Source organism: Salvelinus alpinus, chromosome 7 (genome assembly GCF_045679555.1).
Source record: "Salvelinus alpinus chromosome 7, SLU_Salpinus.1, whole genome shotgun sequence".
NCBI classification, from domain to species: Eukaryota; Metazoa; Chordata; class Actinopteri; order Salmoniformes; family Salmonidae; genus Salvelinus; species Salvelinus alpinus.
The window spans coordinates 39632430-39653257 of NC_092092.1; the positions used below are offsets into that span (position 1 = coordinate 39632430).

The 20828-nt window shown below is 43.0% G+C and overlaps 1 protein-coding gene across 2 annotated transcripts in view; it reads left to right on the top strand.

Annotated features, from left to right (window-relative positions):
- Positions 1-1527: 1527 nt before the first annotated feature.
- Positions 1528-20828, top strand: part of grnb (granulin b) — a 29701-nt gene continuing 10400 nt past the window's right edge. Inside the window, exons 1-9 of one of the 2 annotated variants that reach the window (XM_071410300.1) lie at positions 1528-1697; positions 1872-1974; positions 4443-4574; positions 4904-5041; positions 5238-5351; positions 9274-9409; positions 9658-9752; positions 9989-10118; positions 20632-20723. In XM_071410300.1, coding sequence (XP_071266401.1) covers positions 1972-1974; positions 4443-4574; positions 4904-5041; positions 5238-5351; positions 9274-9409; positions 9658-9752; positions 9989-10118; positions 20632-20723 — 840 coding nt within the window. In that variant the 5' untranslated portion in view covers positions 1528-1697; positions 1872-1971. The remainder of the gene's footprint in view (positions 1698-1871; positions 1975-4442; positions 4575-4903; positions 5042-5237; positions 5352-9273; positions 9410-9657; positions 9753-9988; positions 10119-20631; positions 20724-20828) is intronic. The other variant, XM_071410301.1, reaches the window with a different exon arrangement.

Below are 20828 nucleotides of genomic sequence, written 5' to 3' on the forward strand. Positions count from 1 at the left end.
CGGTGTATTGCGATCCGATCTTAGTCCTGTATTGACATTTTTCCTGTTTGATGGTTGGTCGGAGTGCATAGCGGGATTTCTTATAAGCATTCGGGTTAGAGTCCCGCTCCTTGAAAGTGGCAGCGCTAGCCTTTAGCTCAGTGCGGACGTTGCCTGTAACCCATGGCTTCTGGTTGGGGTGTGTACGTACGATCACTGTGGGGACGACGTCCTCGATGCACTTATTGATGAAGCCAATGGTGTACTCCTCAATGCCATAGGAAGAATCCCGGAACATATTCCAGTCTGTGCTAGCAAAACAGTCCTGTATCTTGGCATCTGCTTCATCTGACCACTTTTTTATTGACCGAGTCATTGGTGCTTCCTGCTTTAATTTTTGCTTGTAAGCAAAAATCAGGAGGATAGAATTATGGTCAGATTTGCCAAATGGAGGGCGAGGGAGAGCTATGTACATGTCTCTGTGTGTGGAGTAAAGGTGGTCTTGAGTTGTTTTCCCCTCTGGTTGCACATTTAACATGCTGATAGACATTTGGTAAAACAGATATGTTTCCCTGCAGTCCCCCGGTCCGTAGGAGCACCGCCTCTGGATGAGCATTTTCTTGTTTGCTTATTGCGAAATAAAGCTCATTGAGTGCAGTCTTAGTGCCAGTATCGGTCTGTGGTGGTATGTACACAGCTACGAAAAATACAGATGAAAACTCTAGGTAGATAGTGTGATCTACAGCTTATCATGAGATACTCTACCTAGGATGAGAAAAACCTTGACTTCCTTAGATATCGTGCACCAGCTGTTGTTTACATATATGCATAGTCTGCCACCCCTTGTCTTACCAGATACAGCAATACAGCGTATAACCAGCCAGCTGTATGTTGATAATGTCTTCGTTCAGCCATGACTCCATAAAGCATAAGATATTACAGTTTTAATGTCCCGTTGGTAGTTTAATCTTCCTCGTAGGTCGTACATTTTATTTTCCAATGATTGCACGTTAGCTAGAAGAATTGAAGGCAGTGGAAGTTTATTCGATCTCCTACAAATTCTCAGAAGGCAGCGACCTCTGTCCTCTTTTTCCTCCGTCATCTCTTCACGCAAATGAAGGATATTTGGGCCTGTCCCCGGGAAAGCAGTATGTCGTTCACGTCGGACTCGTTAAAGGAAAAAAAAAGCTTCTGCCAGTTCATGGTGAGTAATCGCTGTTTTGATGTCCAGAAGTTCTTCTTTGTCATAAGAGACGGTAGCAGCAACATTATGTACAAAATAAGTAAAAAAATAAGTTACGAACATAAAAACCTAATCGGTTAGGAGCATGTAAAACGTCAACCAACCTCTCTGGCGTGTCCAGGGTGGAATCAGCTGTGCATTGCTAGGGCAAAAACCAAAGGTTGCACTCAGGGAGTGGCCCAGGACCGAGTTTGGGCAATCCTGAACTATTGACAAAGATATTTAGCAATCATTTATTTTATTGATGTTCCTGAGAAGTCAGTTCTCCATTGTTGAGAGAGCTGATCATTATGTGCAGCGCGCCTGATGTAAAGACGTCCCTGGAACAGACCCTTTGTCATAAGGTGCGAATATCATGTGATAACCGTTGTTGGGGAAAAAAAATCTGAAATCCCTCCAGATTGCAAAATCCAGCGTCGCTTCGAATGAAAGATCATTTAACCAGTTTGAGCTTTTACATCGCACACTAACGAAGGTAAATAACACATGTAATTAATTTTGTCTGGCGTTACGCCTAACCCATTTTATTTTATGCTTATTAACTTGCTATGCTAGCTAGCTAAATTAGCTAGCGACAACTGTCAGCTCTGTCATTCATTGTTTTGATCAACTAATAACGATGGACTTGTTTTCTTGCCTCTATCTTTAGACTATATGAAGACTATGCATTGCAGTTCCCAGCTTGAATAACACATCTGACGATATTCCCTCATCTACCCCTCTTGCTCTTCCCAGATTCTCTGAACACAATGGTACGAGATTCTTTGGATCAATAGATTTTAAAGTTTGGTTTAGACGAAATTAAAATAATTGTAACTAGCTTACTTGTTTACTAGTTAACTAAATTAGCTACATTACTTTGAAATGAGATGAATGTGCTGAAAATCCACTGATAATATTCAAGCTATATAATTTTTCTGGTATGTGATAGTAGGTCCCCACACCCCTTCAATGGTCCCCTATGGTCATTCCCCCCATCCCGTCAAGTCTTTACTCTGCCTCCACCCCAATAGCCATTTATTTATTCTCCATTGCCACAGTTATGTATATAGTGTTATTTATATAGTTTTATTGTCATTGTGTTTCCCTTAGTCCCTTAGTCATGTTGGAGCTCGAAGCCTAGTCATATTTCCAACAACTGTTTACAGACAGATTATTTCACTTATAAGTCACTGTATCACAATTCCAGTGGGACAGAAGTTTACATACACTAAGTTGACTGTGCCTTTAAACAGCTTGGAAAATTCCAGAAAATGATGTCATGGCTTTAGAAGCTTCTGATAGGCTAATTGACATCATTTGAGTCAATTGGACGTGTACCTGTGGATATATTTCAAGGCCTACCTTCAAACTCAGTGCCTCTTTGCTTGACATCATGGGAAAATCAAAAGAAATCAGCCAAGACCCCAGAAAAAAAATTGGAGACCTCAACAAGTCTGGTTCATCCTTGGGAGCAATTTCCAAACGCCTGAAGGTACCACATTCATCTGTACAAACAATAGTACGCAAGTATAAACACCATGAGACCACGCAGCTGTCATACTGCTCAGGAAGGAGATGGGTTCTGTCTCCTAGAGATAAATGTACTGTGGTGCGAAAAGTGCAAATCAATCCCAGAACAACAACAAAGGACCTTGTGAAGATGCTGGAGGAAACAGGTACAAAAGTATCTATATCCACAGTAAAACGAGTCCTATATCGACATAACCTGAAAGGCCGCTCAGCAAGGAAGAAGCCACTGCTCCAAAATCGCCATTAAAAATGCCCGTCTACCGCTTGCAACTGCACATGGGGACAAAGATCGTCATTTTGGAGAAATGTCCTCTGGTCTGATGAATCAAAAATAGAACTGTTTGGCCATAATGATCATCGTTATGTTTGGAGGAAAAAGTGGGATGCTTGCAAGCTGAAGAACACCATCCCAACCGTGAAGCACAGGGGTGGCAGCATCATGTTGTTGGGGTGGTTTGCTGCAGGAGGGACTGGTGCACTTCACAAAATAGATGGCTTTATGAGGAAGGAAAATGATGTGGATATATTGAAGCAACATCTCAAGACATCATTCAGGAAGATTAAAACTTGATCACAAATGGGTCTTCCAAATGGACAATGACCCCAAGCGTACTTCCAAAGTTGTGGCAAAATGGCTTAAGGACAACAAAGTGAAGGTATTGGAGTGGCCATCACAAAGCCCTGACCTCAATCCCATAGAACATTTGTGGGCAGAACTGAAAAAGTGTGTGCGAGCAAAGAGGCATACAAACCTGAGTCAGGTACACCAGCTCTGTCAGGAGGAATGGGCCAAAATTCACCCAACTTATTGTGGGAAGCATGTGGAAGGCTACCCAAAACGTTTGACCCAAGTTAAACAATTTAAAGGCAATGCTCCCAAATACTAATTGAGTGTATGTAAACTTCTGACCCACTGTTAATGTGATGAAAGAAATAAAAGCTGAAATAAATCATTCTCTCCACTATTATTCTGACATTTCACATTCTTAAAATAAAGTGGTGATCCTAACTGACGTAAGACATGGAATTTTTACATGGATTAAATGTCAGGAATTGTGAAACTGAGTTTAAATGTATTTGGCTAAGGTGTATGTAAACTTCCGACTTCAACTGTACATGTGACTATTAAACACTCTGAATCAGAGTGAAGTAGGCCATTTCAGGTTAATACATCCACAGATAACAAACTAGATATGAATGTTTTGTGCCATGTAGATTTAAAGACCTAGATTGGAGAGTACATTTTCAGTGCGATGCAGTATGTATAAATATTTGCTTTGAAAGTACGTGAACCACAGAGCAAATGTATGGAGTTATGAACAGATTTCTGCATTCCTAGACTGGGCAAACTCATCTACTGTATCTAGGCCTACTGCTGAAACAATAGTTCACCATGTGCACAGCGTTATTCATCACCAACACCTATTGACGTAGCAGAATAAGTAAAATATACACCCGTGTGAGGATGATGGCACATCCTCACCTAAAGACTCATACATTCCTCATTGTGTTTGTTTATTTGTTATACGGCCAGCAATGATGGAGAGCATTTGTTTGCTACATTTTATGCTCTTAACTTTTTGAACTTATCCCTGTTTTAGCCTTTTAGGTCAAAGCCTGATTTTTAACCTGTCATTTGTATTTTTCTATTTATTCAAATAAATTCAACATTTTTGGAGTTAAACTGTACCTGGCACTACCTGTGCAGATAGGGGTGGTGTGTCTGGCCCTCCTAGGCCTAACCTCAGCCCTGATTTGTCCCGATGGTGGGATGTGTGACGACGGCAACACCTGCTGCAAGACCCCCAGCGGTGGATATGGCTGCTGTCCATTACCAAATGTAAGTGATTAGTCCCCGGTCGTCTAAATTTGTATCTGAGTGATTGCTTGGTTAAATGAGGTATGCAGGACAGAGTGTCGGTCCAGCTGACCCTGCTTTGAACTGGTAGTGTGAAAATGCTTATTCAGCACCATAGTGTGAAAGAACAAAGCTAATTTTATGGCCATAGCCCAGCAACACCATCATCAGCAACACAGTGTTTTGATGGTATTGCTAATTCTGTGGGGGTTCTGTTCACTCGAACGTTGTAACATAGTTATAAAATGGACTGTTTTACTGCCAACTCATGACTTTTTCAAAGATCACACTGTCTTAAAACCCGTCTCCAGGCTGAGTGCTGTTCCGACCACCTGCATTGCTGCTATGAGGGGACAGTGTGTGACTTAGTCCACTCCAAGTGCCTCAATAAAACAGTCTCTCTGCCGTGGGTCAGAAGAGTCCCCGCACAACACATCATCAGCCCTCTGGTAAAGAGAATGCAACATTATTCTCCGTATCTCTGTATATTATAAACTATAGTGTCTGTTTTGTTTAATATAGATTACATTTCTTAATGATTCTTTTAAGCCTTTTCAACAATGTTATTTAACTCTAGTTGCGTGAATGGGATGTATGTGTCAACCCAACCCTCGTTGGTACGCATTTGCCTGTCACTCCATTTAGATGGTGGAGGGAGTGAGGGCAGTCATTTGTCCCGACGGTGAGTCGGAGTGTCCGGACGACACCACCTGCTGTCAACTCCCAGAAGGCTCCTGGGGCTGCTGTCCGCTGGCCAAGGTACGTTACACACTTGTCCATTATTCCTTATCTGGAAGTCCTCTTGAGTGCAATTTTGACAGTCTTAAATTGCAGAGATGTCTGTAGGTGATGTGAATTGTATTATTCACATCACCTACAGACATCTCTGCAATTTAAGACCGTCAAAGGTTTGCATATTTCAGCGCTGTCAAAATGAGGATCTTTACGTTTAACTGTTGCCTCGGGTCCATTGCCTATGGTTGTACAACGTTCACCCGGAACCACCACTGTAATGTGCTGCAAAGATCTTTCAGATGATTCTGCAACTGTCGACAATGCACACTGAAATACCCCAGCGACCCTTTTGAGAGGATTGATTCATCCTCTCAAGTCCCTCTAAGTCTTCTTGAGCGTCATAAATAACATGTTAAGTTTCAATGCCCCCTTATGCTTGGCTTCACCTATTAACAGAGCATACATTTGCGTAGAAAGTGACCTGACCTGACTACTAGGCAACAGATGAAACATAGTTAATGACGTGAGTCACCGTGACCGCCGGAGGTGTTTTTCACTAAAGTGGAATCAAGGGGTTAATGAGTTAGCTACATTCAGTTAATATAGAATACGTTTGACTTTTTCTACAGTACTTGCAAAAGTGGGCTCGCTTTGTGAAATTCTCGCTCTGTCTCAGAATTGTTATTGTAAATATGTGATTGTAATGCTTAACACTTCAAGGGGGCAAAATGCTACTTACTGTATTATTACGGTATTAATCATTTGAAACTGCTTACCCTGTCCCAGGTGGCAAATGTAGTTGGTTTGGGTATGCATATGCAGTGTTGTGGCAAATATCAGAAAGAACTGTTCATTTACTTTTATTACAAGCTTCAGCAAGGGAGACTCACTCCAGACACATCTAAAGTAGGACTGCATAAACCTTTGTTCATACACTACAGTTATAGGAAGTGTCTATCTCTTGCAGAAACTGTTTGTGTTCCCACAGCACCTGCTCTCAGTCAAACACACAATATTCTGGGCCTTCTGCCAATTACCCTCCCTACATCATGTTATCGCTTGGTTCCTCTGATAGTTCTGTAAAGCTGGTTACCCTCAAGTTACCGATCATAGGCATTTTACTATTCAGCAAAATTTCATTTATGGTTCAGATTGAGAATTAGCATAAATATCTGATTTACCATAAGCATAGAGTAAATATTCCTCAACAACAGATGGGCAGTAGGCCTATTTCTGTCATGTATTTCAATTACTTTTTGAGTATATATATTTTTGGGACATTTGTATTTGAAGGTGTTGGAATAAGTCACCATGTAATTTGTAACACGATACTTCAGAGAATGGTACTTTGTATTTTTTAAGTACTCTACGTTTTATAGCAATTCACAATTTTGTGGTCCCATATCACCCACATTTTCTGCATTGGAATCAGAAAGAGGGGTGAAAGTAAGCCGGTACTGTCCGGTACGTAATAGTGGGGGTACGCCGTACCGGTTTATTTTATTTATTTTACTAGGCAAGCCCATTAAGAACAAATTCTTATTTATAATGACTGCCTACCAAAATACCTCCTATGGGGGCTGGGATTAAAACATTTAATATAGGACAAAACACGCATCACGACAAGAGACACCACACACTACATAAAGCGAGACCTAAGACGACAACACAGCATGGTAGCAACACCACATGACAACGACGTGGTAGCAACACAACATGGCAGCAGCACAAAACATGGAACAAACATTATGGGGCACAGACAAGCGCACAAAGGGCAAGAAAGTAGAGCCAACAATACATCACGCGAGCAGCAACAACTGAGTAAGTGTCCATGATTGAGTCTTTGAATGAAGAGATTGAGATAGAACTGTCCAGTTTGAGTTTTTTTTGCAGCTCGTTCCAGTCGCTAGCTGCAGCGAACTCAAAAGAGGAGACACAGGGACGTGTGTGCTTTGGGGACCTTTAACAGAATGTGACTGGCAGAATGGGTGTTGTATGCGGAGGATGAGGGCTGCCATAGATATCTCAGATAGAGGGGAGTGAGGCCTAAGAGGGTTTTATAAATAAGCATCAACCAGTGGGTCTTGCTACAGGTATACAGAGATGACCAGTATAGAGTATAAAGTGCAGTGATGTGTCCTATAAGGAGCATTGGTGGCAAATCTGATGGCCGAATGGTAAAGAACAACTAGCCACTCGAAAGCACCTGCCGATCTATAAATTACATTTCCGTAATCTAGCATGGGTAGGATGGTCATCTGAATCAGGGTTAGTTTGGCAGCTGAGGTGAAAGAAGAAGGATTACTATAGAGGAAACCAAGTCTAGATTTAACCTTGGTATGTGCTGAGAGAAGGACAGTACCGTCTAGTACCGTCTAGCCATACTCCCAAGTAGAATACTATAGACATCAAGAAAGCCAGTCAGTTGATTACTGACAAGTTTTTCCAACACTTTTAATAAGCAGGGCAAAATAGAAATTGGCATATAACAGTTAGGATCAGCTTGATCTCCCCCTTTAAATAAAGGACACACCGTGGCTGCCTTCCAAGCAATGGGAACCTCCCCAGAGAGGAGAGACAGGTTAAAAAGGTCAGAGATAGGCTTGGCGAGGATAGGGTCAGCAACCTTAAAGAAGAAAGGATCTAAACCAGCTGACCCAGATTTTTTGGGGGGTCAAGTGTAAGGAGCTCCTTTAGCACCTCGGTGACTACCTGCAGGGAGGAACTTTGTAGCAGGGCAGGGGAAAAAGAGGGAGGAGCATTGGGGCTAGTCGCATTAGAAAGTGTGGGAGATTAGGAAATGTTGGGCGGGCAATGAGGCATGGCTGAGTCGAATAGGAATCCTGACTGGTGATTTTAAAGGGCTCATTCATGTGCTCCTTGTAACAACCACATCATCAACGTTATGTTGAGCCTATGACGACAATTAAACAAAGATGCCAAGAACTGTAATCTATTTATCATTACCGCATGTCACCCGCAAGAAACGTTTCCAAATGGACTTGAAAACGTGTGAAATACGATCCATAATGCGGTGTGTTTCGACGATAACAAGGCAGAGATGAGTGACGGAGGCGTGCGCGGACTGGGGACGCATCAATCCAGGTTTCGAATGTAGGCCAAATGAATGGCGATCACCAAAGGCCATTCCATTAGACTTCTTGGTGTCTTGTTACAGACGTCTCTTTTCATTCGTCAAATGGCGGGTGCACTGTATGGATTCAATAATTATTTTAGAGTGTGCGAACGTGCGCAGGTAGCCAGGCTTACAGGAGGAGCCTGCTGAAGTGATTGTTTGACAATCAGATGACAACATTATAACTGGTTAAAAGGTAATAAACAACACATTTTTACTGTTATGCCCACAGAGATCCTATTAAATGAAGAGGGATTCAATATGTAAATCTATGTTTAGTGTTGCACACGAGGGTGCACACACAGGGGGTACCGTACTGGGAATAAATGAATACTTTCACCCCTGATCAGAAGTCTTATGGCACTATTGTGTGAAGACATGAGAGGTGTTGGGCGGAAGACCTTGAAAAGAAAGTTGAATGAAGCACAAGGATGCGCTTCCAGAGCGAGGATATTTCAGTGAATTTGTTCCAAAAGGGGGAAGTGAACTCGGGAAGTGAGTCCTGTGCCTCAACTTTCTTTCACACACACTTTTGCGTCTCCATCGCACCTCTGATTACGTCATGGTAATGCCCACAGGATCTAATTTCTAACACCAATTCTGCCCCCCCCCAAAATAAAAATAAATTGGGGGGGGGGGTAATCGGTGGCCACAAAGCTCTGAAGACTTTATTTTGTAATGAGATGCATTCAAATGTATCTTTGCCATCTCTGCATAATACACAACATAAACTAATGGCAGAGTTGGAGTTGCTATTTAATAACCCTATTCTGAAGCATTCTAAATGTTTGTTTTCTGTTCTCTCTCAAGGCGGTGTGCTGTGAGGACAAGATGCACTGCTGTCCAGAGGGCACCACGTGTGACCTAGCCCACAACAAATGTGTGTCTCCCACCCTGGAGACTTTTGCCATGAGGGAAAAGGGGCCTGCAATGAAGAAGCAGACGGGTACTGGAACAGACAGAAATAAACAACAAGATCATTGTGAAGTTGTTGTTGAATTATGTTCCAGGCTTGTCTCCATTAGGGGAAAAAAAAGAAAAGTTTTTTATATTTTTTTATGCTACAAATGGAGAAAAAAAAATTATTGGAAAAATCCACAGTTTATTCCTTTTCAGTCTGTTGCCTTCGGTTTGGTGCCTCTTATTAATGTTTATTTTCCCCATGTATCTGTTTGTTCCTGGTGGTTGGATAAGCAGTGACCTGCCCAGGTGGTACGAGCAGATGCCCAGACGGAACCACCTGTTGCCTGCTGACCATTGGCGACTATGGCTGCTGCCCCTACCTGGAGGTGAGTGGAACTGGGGCAGTACAGAGGACCCTGGGGTCACATAATCTCAAGCATTTTATTCAGCTGTGCATTGCACGATCTGTGTTGCACACAGTCTGTGTAAGATACATGTGACGGACAGTTCTTAGTCTTAAGAGTGTTTCAACGTGAGGAAAGGGTAGCTAATGGGGACATGCAGAGGTTGAGCATTTCAAAACTGATGAACTACGTGTTTAATCAACGTGTGTTCTGTACAGGCTGTGTGCTGTACGGACAAACTCCACTGTTGCCCCGGCAATACAACCTGTGACCTGGAGCATGATATGTGCACTTCCCCCAACACACAGACCCCACTGGCTAAGAAGACTCCTGCCATCCCCAACGATGGTGAGGCACCAACTGTTAAGGCAAAATGACGCGACTAGGTTCCAGTTGAACAATGTTTACGCCACTATTTCCACAGTAGATAGTTGCCATTGCACTGAGGGCAGGTTCATCTACAGTGAGACTACTGCGCATGCGTACTAATAAGAGTGATGGCACCGTAATAACAGAAATATAGGGATACTTAAAACATGAACATAACAATCTCCAACTTTTCTACGGGAAAGTTTTTGGGATGCTAGTGGTTGTATTAATTTGGGAACTATCGCACAACTTTCCCAGACTGTTTGGAATATTTATTTCTTGCACAGAATAGGTGAACTTGAATACTATGGGGGATAGTAGATTGATCAAGGTTAGTGCTTTTGTTGTTCGTTAGGCCTACTCATTTTCTTGGCTGACGACATGTAAATGTGGACAGTTCTTCCAATATCTTCAGTATGCACCTCAGAGTTGGATAAAGACGCACGCACAGTTGTGTCCCCGACGTGCCTCTTGATTTGTAGCCCGCGAGAAAGACCCGATCACATGATGGAGAGCCATGTGATTCGGAGCGCTCAGCACAATGGCCACTGGCGGCATGGCTTCTTTTCGGGTGCATTACAGCCACACAAAGGGGATGCCGCTGTGAATTGTGACTGATGTAGTGTGTACAGCCTGCGCAAAAAAAAACTAAGCAGAGCTCATGCCTTTTTAAAGCTACTTTTTTCAAATCATCGTTAGTTGCGTCATGCAGCCTTACAATGTATGTATTAAAAATCTAAACACATAGCCCAACATTTGTAGAACAACTAAAGTTACATGAATAACTCTAAATTAAACGCTCAACACAGAATAGCTGTATGTGCGCACTCCTTCAAATCGTTTGGCGAAAATATCCTTTCTATTTTATTCAATTGCATTCTTCATACTATAAAATAATGCCACGGAATTCTAAGCATATCTTGTCTGCTAAATGAACCAGTGTAGCTCACAGCGATTTGGCATAGCCAGATCAGGACCTAACATAAGGACAACTCCGAGTATGCTATTCTGTTCTTCTGAAATAGACTACATTTTCTTCATAGCATGCTTCTTTAGACCTGTCTAAAATAAATAATGGATTTATTGTGAAGGTGTAGGCTATATTACATGGATTTATTGTACTTTTTAATATGTAGATGTTCCAAAGGTCTGCATCAGTGGCTTGTAGGCTGTGTGTGGAAGCCAGGAGATGCTAAATGTGTTGATGTTAATTAACGGTCAATTACCGTGAGACACAGTTATTGGCTTGACAGTCACCGGCTGACAATTGTGACCAAAATTTGTGTGAGAAGGTTAACCATTTTGTATTACTCAAGCTGCAGCGTTCCATTACGGAGTGCCTTTAGGAGCACAATGCCGGATGCTCCCTTTTTAGTCAGACAGTCAGCAAGCTGTTCCTTTTGTGGCCGACCACAGAATCCGCTGGATTCTCTGCTTCAATACGTTTGTGAATGCTACTAATCTCGAGACGAAGTCTTTTCTCTGTGACAGACTTGGTTGGCTTCACAGCATCAACTAAGGAGTAGTTGTCAGCGACACAAACTACAGGTAGAATGTGCTGTTTTGTGTCACCCGTGGTAAAGCTCTGAGAACAGAGGTGCCAGAAAGATGGCATTGTCAATTACATCCGCAAGAGCAAGGGTTTCTCCGGCAAGTTTGCTTCGGACAACCCTTCTGATCCTTTTTGACTGCCAACAGAAAGGTGAGAATCTTCCTCCTTCACCCATTAACACGATTAGATGTCCACCTTGTGTGCCTCCATCTGTAAGGTTCCCAAGGGAAGCATCACTGAAGACGACTCATTTCAGAGTCATCTTTTGGAACATGCTGAAACTTTAGTCACTTGTTGTGATTTCAGTTTACAAACTGCTTTGTTTGCCTCATGAATGATTTGTACAGTGGCGTGTTTTGTGTTGGATGCCAAGTTGAAGCCATCAAACATTTAAAATCAGGTATACTTTGTTGCATCAGTATTTTCCCATCAACTATAATAAACTCTATGCCAACATAACAAAAACTATCATGCTCCTCACGGTCGACCTGAAAAACAACTTTGAGGTGTGGAATCACAGTTGTAGCAAAGGTCTGTGAGCCACCCCAGATGAAGTCATCAACATGACATGCAAGGTACTCCAGTCATATTGAAGTCTTGATCAAGCCAATAGAAGACTGCAGGATCCACTTGTGACATTTTTCCACCTGTATTCAGCATTGTTGCCTTGACTTTGTTGTACCAGAAGAGTGATGCACCTGCCAGGTCATACACACACACACTTTTTAAAAAAGTTTTCACTGTTCCTTCGCTCTTAGCTTCAGGCGGAGGTCGGATCTGAATATCCCTTGACAGCTTTGTTCCCTGCAAAAACTCAGATTTTATGTCTACAGAATGAAGTTTCCATTTTCTTCTGGCAGATCGCTGTCAGCAGCAATCTGAGTGACTCTGAGGCACATGTCGGTGAGTCTTTTGGGAGTTGTTTAGCAGCCAGCTCCTCAACCTCTAGCCACTAGATGTGCTTTTGGCACTATTCCAGTTAAGGATTCTTTAAGAGTACACACCCGCTTTGTTGAGACACCAAACTATTTGTCACATGCGCCGAATACAACAAGTGTAGATCTTACCGTGAAATGCTTACTTACAAGCCCTTAACCAACAGTGCAGTTCAAGAAAGAGTTTAAAATATTTACCAAATAAACTCAAGTAAAAAGTAACACAATAACGAGGTTCTATACAGGGGGTACCGGTACCGAGTCCGTGTGAGGGGGTACAGGTTAGGGGTAATTTGTACATGTAGGTAGGGGTGAAGTGACTATGCATAGATGATAAACAGCGAGTAGCATTAGTGTACAAAACAAATGGAGGGGGGTCAATGTAATAGTCCAGTGGCCATGTGATTTAGTTGTTCAGCAGTCTTATGGCTTAGGGGTAGAAGCTGTTAAGGAGCCTTTTGGTCCTAGACTTGGCGCTCCGGTATCGCTTGCCGTGCGGTAGCAGAGAAAACAGTCTGACTTGGGTGACTGGAGTCTGACAATTTTATGGGCTTTCCTCTGACACCTCCTATTATATAGGTCCTGGATGGCAGGAAGCTTGGCCTTAGTGATGTACTGGGCCGTACGCACTACCCTCTGTAGCGTGTTACGGTCAGATGCCGAGCAGTTGCCATACCAGGCGGTGATGCAACAGGTCAGGATGCTCTCGATGGTGCAGCTGTAGAACTTTTTGAGGATATTGTAGTGGCTTCCTTTCCTCTTTACCATAGCCACTGCCCAAGCCTGAAGCGGGTTTGTTTCGTACGCATACAGTCCACACTCAAGGTTTCCAAACGGCCAAACATTCAATGACATCCAGGGATATGGTGCAACAAAAATGTTTATTCTTCTTATATCTAACAAAAAATGATTCTCCAATCAACTTAAAGCATAGATTACTTGATATGGAAAATACATAATATGACCTGTCTGTATGTCTGTCTGTATGGTCAAAAAACTATACCGCTCCCGCGTCTAGCAAGGACTCCTTCCCCCGAAGGCCCAACTTCCTGCCTTTATCCTAACACACTTACCACAGTACAATGAATGGGCAAGAGGGGGGGCCAAAAACGGAGTTACACTAACAACAAATTAATATATCTCAATCAGGTAAATATAAATCATAAAGGTACGTACCTAATATTTCATCATATACATTCATATTTAATATATTTACACAAATGTACATGGAGCTCAGTATGTTCAGTCTTTTATACAAATATGTCCAAATCGGCTCTAACAGATATGTTGACCCATGCCACATCTTTTAAGTCTCCTGAGGGGGAAAAGGTTTTGTCGTGCCCTCTTCACGACTGTCTTGGTGTGTTTGGACCATGATAGAATGTTGGAGATGTGGACACCAAAGAACTTGAAACTCTCGACCCGCTCCACTACAAGCCCCGTTGATGTTAATGGGGGCCTGTTCGGCCCACCTTTCCTGTAGTCTACAATCAGCTCCTTTGCCTTGCTCACATTGAGGGAGAGGTTGTTGTCCTGGCACCACACTGCCAGTTCTCTGACCTCCCTATAGGCTGTCTCATCGTTGTCAGTGATCAGGCCTAACACTGTTGTGTCATCAGCAAACTTAATGATGGTGTTGGAGTCGTGTTTGGCCACGCAGTCGTGGGTGAACAGGGAGTACAGGAGGGGACTAAGTACACACCCCTGGGGGGCCCCAGTGTTGAGGATCAGCGTGGCAGACGTGTTGTTGCCTACCCTTACCACCTGGGGGTGGCCCGTCAGGAAGTCCAGGATCCAGTTGCAGAGCGAGGTGTTTAGTCCCAGGGTCCTTAGCTTAGTGATGAGCTTTGTGGGCACTATGGTGTTGAACGCTGAGCTGTAGTCAATGAACAGCATTCTCACATAGGTGTTCCTTTTGTCCAGGTGGGAAAGGGCAGTGTGGAGTGCAATTGCGTTATCTGTGGATCTGTTGGGGCGGTATGTGAATTGGAGTGGGTCTAGGTAATCCGGGAGGATGCTGTTGATGTGAGCCATGACCAGCCTTTCTAAGCACTTCATGGCTACCGATGTGAGTGCTGCGGGGCGGTAATAATTTAGGCAGGTTACCTTCGCTTCCTTGGGCACAAGGACTATGGTGGTCTGCTTGAAACATGTTGGTATTACAGACTCAGTCAGGTAGAGGTTGAAAATGTCAGTGAAGACACTTGCCAGTTGGTCCGTGCATGCTTTGAGTACACGTCCTGGTAATCCATCTGGCCCCGCGGCTTTGTGAATGTTGACCTGTTTTGCTCACATCTGCTACCGAGAGCATTATCACACAGTCATCCAGAACAGCTGGTGCTCTCATGCATGCTTCAGTTTTGTTTGCCTCGAAGAGAGCATAATAGGCATTTAGCTCGTCTGGTAGGCTTGCATCACTGGGCAGCTCACGTCTGGGTTTCCCTTTGTAGTCCGTAATAGTTTTCAATTCTTGCCACATCTGATGAGCATCAGAGCCGGTGTAGTAGTATTCAATCTTAATCCTGTATGGTTCGTCTGAGGGCATAGCAGGATTTTATTTTATAGGCGTCCTGATTAGTGTCCCGTTCTTTGAAAGTGGCAGCTCTAGCCTTTAGCTCGATGCGGATGTTGCCTGTAATCCATGGCTTCTGGTTGGGATATGTACGTACGCTCACTGTGGGGACGATGTCGTCGATGCACTTAGTCATCGGCTTCATCAATAAGGTGGTATACTCCAATGCCATTGGATGAATCCCGGGACATTTTCCAGTCTGTGCTAGCAAAACAGTACTGTAGTGTATCATCTGTGTCATCTGACCTCTTCCGTATTGAGCGAGTCACTGGTACTTCCTGCTTTAGTTTTTGCTTGTAAGCAGGAATCCGGAGGATAGAATTATGGTCAGTTTTGCCAAATGGAGGGATGAGGGATAGCTTTGAATGCATCTCTGTGGGTGGTGTAAAGGTGGTCTTGTCTATTTATTTATTGTCATTATTTTTTGGGTGAGCATTTTCTTCTTTGCTTATGGCCTTATACAGCTCGTTGAGTGCGGTCTTAGTGCCAGCATCAGTCTGTGGTGGTAAATAGACGGCTATGAATAATACAGATGAGAACTCTCTTTGTAGATAGTGTGGTCTACAGCTTATCATAAGGTACTCTACCTCAGGCGAGCAATACCTCGAGACTTCTTTAATATTAGACATCGGGCACCATCTGTTATTGGCAAAAAGACACACATCCCCACCCCTCGTCTTAACAGACGTAGCTTCTCTGTTCTGCCGGTGCATGGAAAATCCCTCCAGCTCCATTATCTGTGTCGTCGTTCAGCCATGACTCGGTGAAACATAAGATATTACGGTTAATGTCCCGTTGGTAGAATAATCGTAGGTCAAATTTTTTTCTTCCAATGATTGCATGTTAGCAAGTAGAATTGATGGCAGTGGGAGTTTACTCGCTCGCCTACGGATTCTCAAAAGGCAGCCCGATCTGCGTCCTCTTTTCCTCCGTCTTTTCTTCACCCAAATGACGTGGATCTGGGCCTGTTCCCGGGATAGCAGTATATCTTTCTCGTCGGACTCGTTAAAGGAAAAAGCTTATTCTAGTTCGTGGTGAGTACATTTACATTACATTTAAGTCATTTAGCAGACGCTCTAATCCCAGTTCTGATGTCCAGAAGTGACGGTAGCAGCAACATTATGTACAAAATAAGTTACAAACAATGCAATTTATTTATTTTTTTAAAATAGCACAATTGGTTACGGGCATGTAAAACATCCGCCATCCTCTTCGGCGCCATCTTTCCGCCATCTTTGACTTCCTCAAACACTAACATTTCCCTCCAATTACTGAGTTTATGTAGTTTAACTGAGTCAAATGACAAGTCCTTTGTTTTAAGTACATCATCATTGTAAATCTCATTCTGTTTTTCTCGATTTTCCATTGGTTCAATGAGATTACAAGTGATAGGTCAGCTGACCCTGTTGACCCAGAAAGTGTAGCTGGAAAGGTTGCTGGATTGAATCCCCGAGCTGACAAGGTAACAATCTGTCGTTCTGCTCCTGAGAAAGGCAGTTAACTCACTGTACCCCGGGCACCGACGATGTCGACGTTATGGCAGCCCCCCACACCGCTCTGATTCAGAAGGGTTGTTTTAAATGCGGAAGACTAATTTCAGTTGAATGCATCGTTGTACAACTGACTAGGTATCCCCTTTTATTAAGGGGGGGGGGGGGGGGGGGGGGGTTCAGAGTACTGCAAGTTGTACCAGTTCTGGTATTTTTTTGGGCTTTCCCTGCTTGTCCAATGACGGTTGCTGTGTGTGGAATACCACTTTTTCTGTCCCTGTATTTAAGTTTGTTGAGTTTTCAGATTGGAACAACCATGTTGTCTTAACACATGTGGCTGTTGAACATTTTCCTAAGTTGAACCCTCAACAGTATTACCTTTGTCATGGTTGAAGGTCTCTGCTCCATTTCCTGTGTCAGTTTGTGTCCATGTCATTTGGATGCAACATCAGGTAGATTCGTGTCTTTTTAATGTGTCCTTTTTGTCATTTTCAGTAGGAGGCTGATTCTCAGCAACAGCCCCTCCATCTTGTTGATCATTTACTTTCCGCAATCTTGAGTGATGCACTCTGACATTGGTGCCTCCGTGACTCACAAATATCACCACACCATCTTGGCCAATGACTACTCCTGGTCCTTTCCACTCATGACAGTCAACTTGTTTGTAGTACACTTTGTTTCCAGTGTCGTACTTCTCATCGGTTGGTCGAAGCTGTTTACACAGAGCCCTGCGAATTCTCTCTGAACACTCTGCTTCAGTGAACGCTTTTCTCGCTGCATGTAGTGCTGAAAGGTGCTGTCCCACCCATGCACTTTCAACATGATATCTGCGAGTGTTTTGATTATGTCTCCAGAAGTCCATTGCTCCTTGGACTGTATGCAGCAGTTGTCTTTACTTCCATGTTGAATTTCTCAGCCATTTCTCTTAGTTCCTTATTATTGAATTCTCCTCCATTGTCACTTTACAATTTATGGGAAGGGCCATGCACACTTATCCAGGAATGAATGAAGTGCTTGACGATTTCACTGGGTTTCTTTGTATTCACAATGCTTCCAACGCTGAAGCGTGTGAAGTGGTCGACCTATGTGAAGGTGCCACACACTTGGTCCGAGCTCATGTAGATCTACAGCCACTGTTTCATTGTACTTGGAAGCCAGTGGCAAACCAAGAGCTTAGGTTTGCTGTATATTTATGGCATGTCTCACAACTTAACTATCTGCCGTAGAATGTAAATACACTTCATTATTCCCAGAACTGCTGAGTAATTTCTGAAGTCTCAACTGTAGCATGTCAAAACTGTTTGAAGTTTTAATACTTTGTTTTTCCTCTGTGTTCATGTTCTCTGGGACTGTCAATCTCCATGTGCTCTGTGTCTGTCAGAATCTCATTTTTACATGGACTCTGTGTGATGTCTTTGTCTAAAATGTTTACACAATAGTAGCCTGAGGTAGTAAGTTCAAGGGTCACTGGTTGTTTAAACATCACTTCCTTGTCATGTTTTAAGTCTAGTACAGCCCCTGCCTTCTTGAGGGAAGCTTTGCTTAATAAATCAAATTGATTCAAAGTTTGTCACGTGCGCCGAATACAACCGGTGTAGACCTTACAGTGAAATGCTTACTTACAGGCTCTAACCAACAGTGCAAAAAAGGTATTGTGTGAACAATAGGTAAGTAAAGAAATAAAAACAAGGGTAAAAAAGACAGTGAAAAATAACAGTAACAAGGCTATATACAGTAGCGAGGATATATACAGGCACCGGTTAGTCGGGCTGATTTGAGGTAGTATGTACATGTAGATATGGTTAAAGTGACTATGCATATATGATAAACAGATAGTAGCATTTTTGTACCGCTTGCCATGTGGTAGTAGAGAGAACAGTCTATGACTGGGGTGGCTGGGGTCTTTGACAAATTTTAGGGCCTTCCTCTGACACCGTCTGGTGTAGAGGTCCTGGATGGCAGGCAGCTTAGCCCCAGTGATGTACTGGGGCATACGCACTACCCTCTGTAGTGCCTTGCGGTCAGAGGCCGAGCAAATCCCGTACCGGGCAGTGATGCAACCAGTCAGGATAGTAAGGGGATATCTGCAGGGACCACCTATGTTTCAATGTGACTCTTAGTCTGACCCATTTTTGCTGGTATCTTGACTCTGTTGGTAGAATGGACGATTCTCCCATATTGACATTTGAACGCTTTGTTGCTTGGTGTGTCAATAATATTTTGTACTCCTTTCGTATTTAGTTCACTGACATAGCTAGCAAGGCATTTTGCACCACACACTGTGCTTGTACATGCAGTATCAATCATAGCAGATCCTAAGGATTCAACTATAAAGAGCTCTTTATTACATTTACATTACATTTAAGTCATTTAGCAGACGCTCTTATCCAGAGCGACTTACAAATTGGTGCATTCACCTTATGACATCCAGTGGAACAGCCACTTTACAATAGTGCATCTAAATCTTTTAAGGGGGGGGGGGGGGGTGAGAAGGATTACTTTATCCTATCCTAGGTATTCCTTAGAGGTGGGGTTTATTAGAAGCAGATTTGTTTGAAAACAGTGTAATGTTACACTGCTCTATCTGTTTACATTTTCCTCTGTTAGTTTAACTTGTTCATTTTTATGAGGACAGTCTTTAACCCAATGGTAAGTGCTTTGACAAATAGAAAATGTTGAGCTCCTTCCATGCCTGTCCATTGGATTTGTGCCGGGCAATGGCGCCCTCGACTGGTTGTCTTGAGAACGTGACTTGTTGGCACCTTTTTTTCTCTGCTGCTCAGTGTAATATAACGCGTCACTCACTTGCAGTCCATCTGTTATTTGCGTGGCAGTCTTTTCACCCAAAAGTATCTTTAGTGTCGACTTCATTGACGTAAATGTCAGCACAGTACAAGCAGTCAAAGCCAACTCTTTCTCCCTACCATCCAGGTAGTATCTAGCAACTTGAAAACTAACACTGCATCCGGGAGTACCATGTCTTACTTGCGCATCCTATTGTACGTCTGTTCGAAAGCAATTATGTAGTCCGTCATTGCAACTGAAATGTCTCTAGTAACACTGCCAGTTTTGAATATTCTATGTAGGCACGGTCTTTCTCTTTAAGAAACACAGACCCAGTGCTCGGATCAAAGTTCACACACCGTCATCCTTGTTCAAATCTTCCAGGGATATTTCCAGTGCTGTATCTCTCACTCTTCCCTCGAGCGATAATACCACCGCAAGTGCTTGCTTTTTGTTGTCCAGGTTAGTAACCCGTGTCCAGATTCAAATTACATTTTTTCTAACTTTCATACGACCTCTTCTTGTCGAAGCGAGGTGTCAGATTGTAGTTATTAACCATCCTCTGCTACCAATGTTAACTCGAAATGACACAACGACAAGGTTCCAGTTTAACGAGGGTTACTTCACCGTATTTCCACCGTACATAGTTGCCATTGCACTCCGGCCAGGTCCATCTACAGTGAGACTACTGCGCAGGCGTACTATTAAGAGTGATAGCACCGTGATAACATAAATATATGGATGATTTTTTTATTTCACCTTTATTTAACCAGGTAGGCCAGTTGAGAACAGGTTCTCATTTACAACTGTGACTTGGCCAAGATAAAGCAAAGCAGTGGGACAACAACACAGAGTTACACATAAACAAACGTACAGTCAATAACACAATATAAAAATCGATGTACAGTGTGTGCAAATGTAGGGAGGTAAAGGCAATAAATAGGCCATGGAGGTGAAATAATTACAATTTAGCATTAAAACATGAACTTAACAGCAACCGCTTCTCCCCCTAATCCCTGGCTACTGAATGTTACTACTTGATTTTGTAGTGTAAACCTGTAATTTTCCAGCTGAATCGGTGGTTATGCAGTCTTGTAGTCCTCTAAGAAAATAATAAGAATTCTGTTGATATTTTTCTTTAATGTGCATCTCTTTTTAGTGGATTGCCCAGACAAGGTGTCATCGTGTCCTGATGAGACCACTTGCTGCCTGCTGGGGGATAAGAGCTATGGCTGCTGCCCTATGCCAAGTGTGAGGCATCTGCTCCCAACCCAATAACTCACCACACATCCATATTCAGATGCCAGGAAATATCAGCTCCTGTAGGATTCAGCTGTATCAAGTCCCCTCTTGCTC